The 10212-nt window shown below is 47.6% G+C and overlaps 1 protein-coding gene across 1 annotated transcript in view; it reads right to left on the bottom strand.

The window, feature by feature from the left end:
• KIAA1549 (KIAA1549 ortholog) overlaps positions 1 to 9233 on the bottom strand; it is a 91519-nt gene extending 82286 nt beyond the window's left edge. Inside the window, exons 1-4 of the mRNA XM_077781081.1 lie at positions 9173 to 9233; positions 6219 to 8906; positions 1532 to 1620; positions 273 to 450 (exon numbers count right to left, since the gene is read on the bottom strand). Of these exons, the coding sequence (XP_077637207.1) occupies positions 273 to 450; positions 1532 to 1620; positions 6219 to 8906; positions 9173 to 9233 (3016 nt within the window). The remainder of the gene's footprint in view (positions 1 to 272; positions 451 to 1531; positions 1621 to 6218; positions 8907 to 9172) is intronic.
• Positions 9234 to 10212: the final 979 nt, after the last annotated feature.

Here is a 10212-nt window from a genome sequence, read left to right as displayed (position 1 = left end):
CCAGATCACAATAATGTGAGAAGGTGGCATACAGATGTGTAACAAGACTGACTCAGGAGTTGAAATTTGCTGAAGCCATATAATAAATACAAGGAGGCTCATTCAACTATTCTGTGTATGCCTGCATCTGCTGGAAATTTTCCATAATTACAAGGTGTTTTTTATTTAAATTTTAAATAAATTTTTTTAATCCTTCCCCAATATTTTAAAAACATAAAAAATAAAATGACATTTTATTGACAAATCAAAACAACCATGCTGAGTTTTCTCACCCGTGTGCACTTGGAACCTGGAGTCTGGAACAAGGAAGGAAGGTTTCACAGCCAGGATTAAAGGAGTTTGGTCACGTACAAGTTTACTGTTTATAAGGACATTTATGACTGATATTGCCGTGTAAACGAAAGGCCCAGATGTTACCAGGAAAGTGAAGTCAGCAAACAATTCATAAACCTATGAAAATTTAAAAATACAAAAGACGATAATTATCAAATGTGAGAGTACTGTAACTCAAAATTAAAGGAAGTTGTACAAAGCAGAAAAATAACAGAGTAGGTAAGGTGAAAAATAAATGGGTAGCTTTAAATGAAGGGGGAGGGCTACAAAGATCATCAAAATTTTATGTTAGTTATCCCTTTTACAGACCTGCTGACCTTCTCAAAAACAGCATAAAATTATAAGAGCAAAGACAGCGAGAAAGAAGAAGGGCCAATAATATGAACCGAATAATGAGTTATGGAGAATTCCAAGTTGTATTTAACAAGGTCAAATTCAAAGTTGTCACATTTAATCCACATATAAAGGAGCCCTTATTCTGTTGAGCAGTGCCGGCCAAAAGAAATCCATGAGCCACAAATGCAATTTTAAAATTTCTAGTAGCCACATTAAACAACATAAAAAGAACAGGTGAAATTAATTTTAGTGAACCCAATATATTTGAAACGACGTTTCAACATGTGGTCAACGTAAAAAATTATGGTTGAGATAGTTTCCATTTCTTTTTTTCATTCGTCTTTGAAATCCTGTGTGAATTTTGGACTGACAGCACATCTCAATTCAGACAAGCCCAAATTTCATGTGCTCAGGAACCACATGTGGCTCGTGGCTCTGTTCGGGATGGTGCAGGTCTACAGCCTGTCCTCTCACCTCATCACAGGAGAGGAGGTATGAACACAGGGTCCACTGGAAAATGTAGGAAATACCTCCCTCAAGGTACAGATATATGCATATGCGCTCACTCTGAAATCTAATTCAAATTCTAATGCAAGTGCTTTTATGGAAATCGAGGGACGCATGAGCATCACGTCATCATCCCCAGCTCTGGTCTTAGAGACTTTTTCTTCCAATTCTGCCAACACATCTCTCCACTGGACTAAACCTGGCCTCATGGGGGACCAGGGCTTCCCCGATAAAGGGACGTTTGAACGGCTATCCACAGGACGAGCAGGCGTTCACCAGCAGGAGGGAGAGAGGAAACAGGGTACTAGGACGGAGATGCACCTTTAACCTGGGCTCCGGCACAGCAGGGACCCACCTTGAGCTCCACCGCACGGTTGAAGTGGATCCTCAACACCTCTTTGATGGATGTGATGATGTACTCCTGCACGGCTCTCCGGGCCAGCACTGCAAGGCAAAGCCAACCACCAAACGTACATCAGTTTCATTATGAGCACCATGGGCATCACCCTTCTGGTCCCCAAGGCAGAGAGCCCGTGTTGTGCCAAACTGTGACGGCAGCGCCCAAAATCATTTTTTAAAATAAGGCCCAGACTAGGAAAGAATAGAGGAACAGGAGTGGATCTTGACGCTTCCAGGTAAACTGTGCTCATCATGCTACGAAAACCCTCAACCGTCTCTGCCCGGGGTGAGGAGACCAGGGATCAGTGGTTGGGGCCCCATCAAGGAACAAAGAACACAGAGTTCTCATTTCCAACTGGGCAAATAGTAGGTTTTTCTCTTGGCTACGTCCCTAATGGTAAAACACAGAGTTTTAAAAACACTCAGCAGGAGTATTTTAAAAGGCCTTAAGATGTTGCTCAAAACTAGATGACCTCTTCCTCGAATAAAATGAGGTCTCCTACCCACCCTAACCCAGGAAGTGAACGGTTTTTACCACTAATAATGGAGAGGAAAAGATGTTCACAATTCCCATGTAGGAAATAAAATATTTCTTATAACACAGCCTAGCTATATTTAACTCTCCTTTCACATCTAAGAAATTCTATTTCTAAATGTGTAATAAGTAAGCCTCTTTCTTGGGGTTTGGTAAACATGTCCTGCTCCCCATTCTCTTACTTTTTCTTTCCTCTTCCATTAACTTCTCATAATGCAGAATCTAAATACATGTGAAGTTATGATTCAGTTTCCCTCTTCTCTACTCTTAATTTTTAAAACTAGAGACAGAATCATGCTGTATCTCTCATTCTTTGAAAGAAACAAACGTTTAAGTTACATTTGATTGTTTTCTCTACCGATCAGTAACTTTGCTAGTAAAAGCAGGGAGGGCCTTCTTTAGTTCATGAGACCAGGACAACAAANATCTAAATACATGTGAAGTTATGATTCAGTTTCCCTCTTCTCTACTCTTAATTTTTAAAACTAGAGACAGAATCATGCTGTATCTCTCATTCTTTGAAAGAAACAAACGTTTAAGTTACATTTGATTGTTTTCTCTACCGATCAGTAACTTTGCTAGTAAAAGCAGGGAGGGCCTTCTCCCTCCGGACGTCCTGACTGCCTTGCTGGGTCACACCAATGGCCAGCTTGGCTGGGCCTACATGGGCTCCAGAACTAGACTGCAACACAGATTTTAAAGGGAAAGGCAACAATGAGTGGGAAGGAAAAGCAAGGGAAAGGAAGAAGGAAGGGAGGGACGGAGGGATGGCGGAATGGAGAGGGGGAAGGAGGGAGGAAGGGAGGGAAGGAGGGAGGAAAGACCTCAAAAGCTAAACTTAGGGAGTGTAGAGACAGAATGGAAAATCAGTGACAGATCAACCCAAAAGAGGACACGAGGAAGCGCACATGGTACGTAGCCCCAGCTAAAGGTATCACTCGGGAGAACCATCCAGGTATTACTGTGAACAGTCCACACGGCCCACCACGATCACCTCCACCCTCTCTAGTTAATCTGCGTAAGACCTAAAACTGTAACATCAGGTTATGAGTATAAGAGTCTTTGGGGGAAAAGGATCGTCGGCAACAAATATCTTACAGTTTCTCTGAATATCTAATTTCCGCATAGCCTCATTCCTTAAAAGACACATGCAGTCAGGGCACCTGGGTGGCGCAGTCGGTTAAGCATCTGGCTCTTGGTTTCAGCTCAAAGCCCCTCATAGAGCTCTGTACTGACAACTTGGGAAACTCTCTCTCTCTCTCGTTCTCTGTCTGCCCCTCCCCTGCTTGCTCTCAAAGTAAATAAATACACTTAAAAATTTTTTTCATTTTTTTTAATAAAAAAATTAAAAAAGATGATGCATGCAAATGCTCTCCAAGAGTCCACCAAGGATCAACAGAGTGCTCTTACTTTTATTAGAGAATTCCGTAAACAGAATCTTTTAAGAGGACAAGTACTCATCCCAACCCTCTCTCTCTGATAAGTAATTACTAAAATGAAACCAAGGCCAAATCTAAATGAAGATTCTACATGAAGTGATCCTTCCTATGGGTCAAAGATGCCACTGACAGCAGAAGATAGCACCATTTCCACTTAAAAATACAACGTAGGGGCGCCTTGGTGACTCAGTTAAGTGTCTGACTTCTGTGCAAGTCATGATCTCGTGGTTCGTGGGTTTGAGCCCCGCGTCAGGATCTGTGCTGACAGCTCAGAGCCTGGAACCTGCTTCGGATTCTGTGTCTCCCTCTCTCTCTAACCCACTCCCGTCGCTTGTGCTCTCTCTCTGCCTCTCAAAAATAAATAAACATTTAAAAAAATTTTAATGAATAAATAAAAATACAATGTAGGGGCACCTGGGTGACTCAATCCGTTAAGTGTCCGACTTCAGCTCAAGTCATGATCTCACGATTTGTGAGGTAGAGCCCCCTGTCAGGCTCTGTGCTGAAAGCTCAGAGCCTGGAGCCTATTTCAGAATCTGCACCTCCCTCTCTCTCTGACCCTCCCCTGCTCACGCTGTCTCTCTCTCTCTCTCCTAGAAATAAATAAAAAATATTAAAAAAAAAAAGAAAGAAAGTTAATCCATGCTATATATATCTGATATTCTTCGAGATACTTCTAAAATGGCTTCTCATTATTTGTAGAAAATTTTGAGGGGCGCCTGGGTGGCTCAGTCGGTTAAGCGTCTGACTTCAGTTCAGGTCATGATCTCGCAGTGTGCTGAGTTTGAGCCCCGTGCTGGGCTCTGTGCTGACAGTGCGGAGCCTGGGGCCTGCTTCAGATTCTGTGTCTCCCTCTCTCTCTTCCCCTCCTCCAATCATGCTCTGTCTCTCAAAAATAAGTAAACATTAAAAAAAATTTTAATTTGAAAGGACACATTACAGCTATAAGTATCAATAAAGGTCATGGAATTCAAGAAATAAAGAAGCTTTCAGGAGTTCTTTTAATGCGCTTCTTGTAGCTGACCACTTAATAGTTACTGTGAAAGTTTTGTAGAATGAAAGAAAAAGTATCTGTCTATGAGAAACTCTTCTCTCTCAACAGGACTACTGTCATCCCACAGACGAACGTCTGCCACCTGCCCCAACCTCATTTTCTAGCATAATCACCTCCCCCTCCCACCGCACAGTCCAATAAGCAGCCAAGTGGAACATCCTTGGGCTGTCTGACCTCTCCACCTGTGCTCACTCCCTCCATCTCCAGACGACAGCCTTCTTGAGTGTGTAAGTCCAATACATGTCCTTCCAAACCCAGCCCTCGTCATCCCAGAGCCACTCTTCTAGAACTCTGCTTCAACCTTATCACAGCTACCGAGAAAGCACGGCTCATTTGCCCCCCACCCCCACTAGAATCTAAGCTCCTTGAAGGTCAGAACTGCGCCATTCATCTAGATGTCCCTTAAACCTTCTAAAGGCACCTCACGCATGCTGAGTGCTCAATAATTATTTGTCACATGAATTCACAAGTACTTCCTAATTTGGGGGAGGGAGAGAGTTAGGAGAGCAAAGGCTTTAGCCGCTCCCACCGTCTCAGAGGACGGGTCACCACCAGGTCAAGCAGAGGATACATGGCTCGCCTCACAGGTGTGATTCCTCCTTCCTCACCTCCCCTGTCCCTGTTCTCCTCCTTCCTTGTCCCTCCACTCGATTCCTCCTCTACTTCTCCTGCCATCTTCTTCCCTCGTCTTCATTTCTATGCTCCATCTCCATCAAAATCAACTCCCAGAGCCAGGCTGCACACCAACACTCTATGACATTTGAGGGTATATGAACAGGTCATTAAGACTTAACAGGCAGCCTGTAATGCTCAGGAATAAAAAGCCAGAGAGCCCAACCACGCAGGCCGCGGACGTGTACAGACATGACATCAAATGTGCTCCGATTCCGTGTGACTGCAGCAGCTGGGCAGATGCGAGCGAAGCTGGCTTGTCAGCTAGGCACTCGGGCTGCGGACAAGGGGCAGAGATGAAAGCCTGTGACCGAGATCAGAGGACGTTTAGATGCTCCTGTTTCTTTCCTGGATTCTCAGGATCCAAATGACATTTCCAGGAACATGTGAGAGCAAAGTGGCCCCCCCCTTCAAGGTAGAGAATAATAAAATGGGAAGAAATCACAGCAGTTGCACTTACACATTTGCCCAACTAACTGCTCGAACGGCACATGAAGGTTTTTGTTTTCACCACACCAACTACGCAGGCTCCGGGTTATGAGTTTCACAGACAAAGCTCCTGGCAAATGTTTCTAAGGCTCGTTTACATCTTTTTATTTTTCTCATTGCTACTACTAACAGGTAGTGCTCTGTGGGTGTTTCTTATGTGCCAAGCACTGGGTTAAGTATTATATAAGCAGTGATACATTTAAATCTTTACAATGACCCAACAAAGTACGTGCCATGATCATCCTTGTTTAATAGTTGAGGAAATGAGGGTGTAGAGAGACTCATTAACTGTCCAGAGAACTCACAGGAACAGGGCGAAGGAGTGAGAGTTACTGCCCAGGACTCTCTGGGCCAAAGCCCACGCTCTTTCCCATGATGCTGTGTCTCAGCATTCCATATGAGCACCTTAGAGAGGGCACCCCAACCAAGAGAAGGGACTTGAAGAGGGCCTTACCGGTTGTGATCAAATAGGCGTCGGGAACTGTAATATCACACACATATGGCGGCTTGGTGGGGGCCAGCGCTGGAGTATGAACTGCTGCCTCAGGAGTGGAGGCGAGCATGGGTTGAAGGGATGGTGGGGGGCGTGCAGAGCTGCTCTCCTGGGGGTTCTGGCTCGTGGTTCTGCTGCTCGGGGTGCTGCCGTCAACAGTATAATCAGGGGCAGCACCGGCGGTGGGTGTGCCCGGGTCAGCGGAGGCGAGCACTGGTGAGTCTGTGGGTGTGAATGATGGACCCACAGGTACCGGCTCTGTAGAAAGAAGTGAGGGGCTCGCCTCAGAAACGAACGAGGCGGCTGACGATGGGTACACATCAGTGACCAGAAGCATAGTGCTGGGAATGACTTTGGAGAAAGAGGGTAAGACAGGTGTGTGATTGTCCGTAGCACTGACATCGTCGCCGGAAGGTGACGGAGTTGGAAAGACGGAAGACTCCGCTAAAAGGGGGGTTGTATGAAAAGCAGTCAGAGGTGAGAGGGAGTGAGTCCCAAGAGTCAAAATGCCGAGGGTGGGCTCAGAACTGGAAGGCTCCAGGGTGGTGACTGCTGACTCATGGGCGATGAGTGACCACTCAAGATAGGAGGTAGCTTCAGTGAGGGCTGAGGTAAGACGAGCTTCGGGACCGGTCAGTGAAACCGTGGATGCCTCAGAGAACTTGCGAGAATCCGAAGGGAAGCTGGAGAGTAGGGACATTTCAGAGTAGCCAGGAAGAAAAGCGAATGTGTTTGAAAGAAGGTCTGAACTTGGCCAGAGCTGCGAAAGTTCCGAGTTCATGGAATTAGGAACGGAAACGGCAAGCGGAGGGGCCTCCAAACTGACGGAGTCAGACAATGTGAGTGTCTCAACCAAGGACGAAAATGCCTGAGAGATGAAGGCCGACGCATCACTTGATACCCCCTCAGACGGAGAGGCGAGTGCTTCTGACGATGAAGACGCCGGGCTGCTGGGACCCAGGGCCGGGGTGGGGAAAAAACTGGATGCAGAATCCAAACTGTGGCCAGTGGCATGTTCAGAAGAGCTGCCAGGCTCCGGGTCGAGGAAGAGTGAAGGCTCCACTGCTGGTGCCTGAGTATAAGACATAAAAAGACTCGGGTCTCCGCGAGAGAGCACCGGCGTGTTCTGGTTCGCTGTGCCCGAGAGAGAAGAGTCGGGGAGCACGCTGCCGAGGGGCGAGGGAAACGCAGCTGTCAGGCTGGATGGCGTTCCTGGGCTTTCAGGGACAGAGGAGGAACCCAGCATAGCAGGATCCGGTGACACTGGTGCAGAGAGGTGGCCACGGGAAGGACGCACTTGTGTGGCCCCAACACTCTTCATCCCCACCTTGGCTGACAGACCGACGCTCGCTCCAGAGACTTCCACGGAAGGAGAAGAAAGCGGAATGACGGGTCTGGAGGGGAAAAGTGTATTAAAGTCCTGGGGATCTTCTTCAAAGTCAGGGAAGTCCACTACTGTGCTGCTCGGCGGAGAGATGCTGCTCGCTCCGGGCGTGGTCACGGTCAGGGTCTCGGCACCATCCCCGGATCCCACGTCTTTCTCCACGAGGCTCGCGGACACCGCGTGCCGAGGCGATGCTGCGGTGCAGGACGCACACCACGTGTACGGTCTGAACGACTCCGCCGGGCTCGGGACGTGAGTGTCATCCACAGGACGGGGGACCACGGACTCGCCGGGCCATCCTGACGTTTCCCTGGCGTTGCCGGGAAGAAAGGAGTTAAAAGAAACCTCGGCCAGTTGAGTAGAGAAGGACACAAACGCAAGAGAGGAGAACAAAGCCGAATTTGTACTGCGGCGGCTACAAGCCCCGGCTGTCTGTGGCCCCCTGGCAGCGGGGTCTGTCCTTGGGAAGATGGTTTCTTCTAGACTGTGACTCAGAGCCGTGGCCACATCAGGGTATGTGTGCGTGCCAGTGGCCAGAACGTCCTCGGGAGGTGGGGAGACCTCGTCCCAGGGGGGGAAAGCCTGTGGCATGACGCCACTGCCTAAGAGCTGAGGCTGTGCCGCCAGAGAGCTAGAAAGAAGCGTTTCCACATCCTCTGTTCCTGAAGCCATGATCTCCGGCAAAGTCCTGCTTGCTGAGTGCCCGTAAGCGTCAGTAGGATAAAGCACCAAATTCCTACTGGGACCTGGCAGTACGCCCTCGGAAGTGGAAAAAGCTGGCCAAAAAGCACTGAAACGACTGGAGGACTCAGCATACGCTGTTGGTGGGTGTGCTGTGTTCTGCCAGGCTGATGTCATTCGCTCATCCTGTGAAGAAATAATGGGTAAAGATGGAGTCAGCACTGGCTGGCTGACTGGGAGGTGCGGTAGCGGAGACACCGCACGCGAAGTGGCCCAGGGGGTTTCCGGCAAAAAGTTATCCATTTCATCGTCATCTCTGACCACCTCGCTGCTCGTCATCGACGCATAATTGGCCGCAAAGATGCTGTGATCTGTCATGCTTTGGGTCAGTGTTCCTGGGTTAAAAAAGACTGTATCAAAAATAGTGGCAGATGGAGATGATGTGACCTGGAGAGAAGGGCTTTGCTGGGACCCTGGAGCAGTTTCTGTTAAGGCCACAGGTGCAGTGCTGTGCACGGTGCTTTTCTGCATCATGAGCTCCATGGAGGATAAAGAGAGGTTGTGCTGTTCCAGAAAGAGCTCATCTACAAAGAGAATAAAAGCTGGGTTAGTTGCAAAGCAATCAAAGCCATACTGCTAATGCTTTGTTTCAGATGTAAGAACTTATTCATTGAACAAATATCCACTCAACTATGAATATGCACAATTCACAGTTGGAAGTAAAACAGCTAACTGGGAGCCAGAAATTGCCAGAACTACTGTCAGGGTAATATCTGCAAATATTCATCAATGGGAGCACCACCTTCATGTCAGCTTGTGTGTAAGCAGATGCTGCCATTTTTTCTCCTACTTTCAAATGACACCACGGAATATCGGAAACGGAGGAGGTCTGAGGAAGCTGTCTGGTCCATTCTGACTCATTTATCACACAAGAAAGAGAATTGAGAGAAAGTAACTAAATCAATTACATGATCACTCAGACAGAGGAAGAGCGGGAATCTCAATATAAGCCGCCTTGAATCCCAAGCCCATATTCCTTCTCTTTCGCAAGAGCGGGCTCTCAAGAGAAACGAACATGAGAACCCTGACAGCATCACTCACTACACAGGTAAGAGAGTTCAAAGGACCCCAGTTTAGAGCCACCCACACTGAGGCCCCAGACTCCCTCCAGGCTCGACTCCCATTATTCCCTGGCTCCACTCTCACGCCCTCCTGACTACGCTCTGGCCAGTCCAAACTCCCTCTGGCTTAGTGATTCTGCACATTCTTGTCCCTCTGCCTGGGATGCCCTTCCCTGGCTCTCCACCTGGATTACTCCTGCTGGTCCTGTGGATGTAATATAGATACCACCTCCGTCTTCAATGCTCTGAAGTTGAGTTAGTGCCTCTCCCAAGGCTTCTTACGTGTCGTATCCCTTAGCATGCCTCAGTGAAATTAACTGCCTGCTCATTACACTGCGAGCTTCCTGAAGACAAGGACAGTTGATCTACCTTCCCAGTGCCTGGCACAGTGAATGACATATAGTCAGAGCTCAATACACATTTGTTAAATGAATGAATCAAGGAATCAAGGAATAAATCAAGGAATCAAGGAATCAAGGAATGAAATGGTGTCTGAGAACCAAGTTCTGATATGTGCCAAAAATATCCTATCCTCCTCTCAAAACTTTCATATTCTTTTTTTTTTAAATATTTTTATTTATTTCTAGGAGAGAGAAAGAGAGAGACCGCGTGAGCAGGGGAGGGTCAGAGAGAGAGGGAGACACAGACTCCGAAACAGGCTCCAGGCTCTGAGCCGGCAGCCAGCACAGAGCCCGACGCGGGGCCCAAACCCACGAACCGTGAGATCATGACCTAAGCGAAAGTTGGACGCCTAACCGACTAAGCCACC

This window comes from Crocuta crocuta, unplaced genomic scaffold (assembly GCF_008692635.1).
Source record: "Crocuta crocuta isolate KB4526 unplaced genomic scaffold, BGI_CrCroc_1.0 scaffold228, whole genome shotgun sequence".
In the NCBI taxonomy this organism is placed as follows: domain Eukaryota; kingdom Metazoa; phylum Chordata; class Mammalia; order Carnivora; family Hyaenidae; genus Crocuta; species Crocuta crocuta.
The sequence above is the reverse complement of the archived record's forward strand: the minus strand, read 5'-3'. Positions and strand labels throughout refer to the sequence as shown.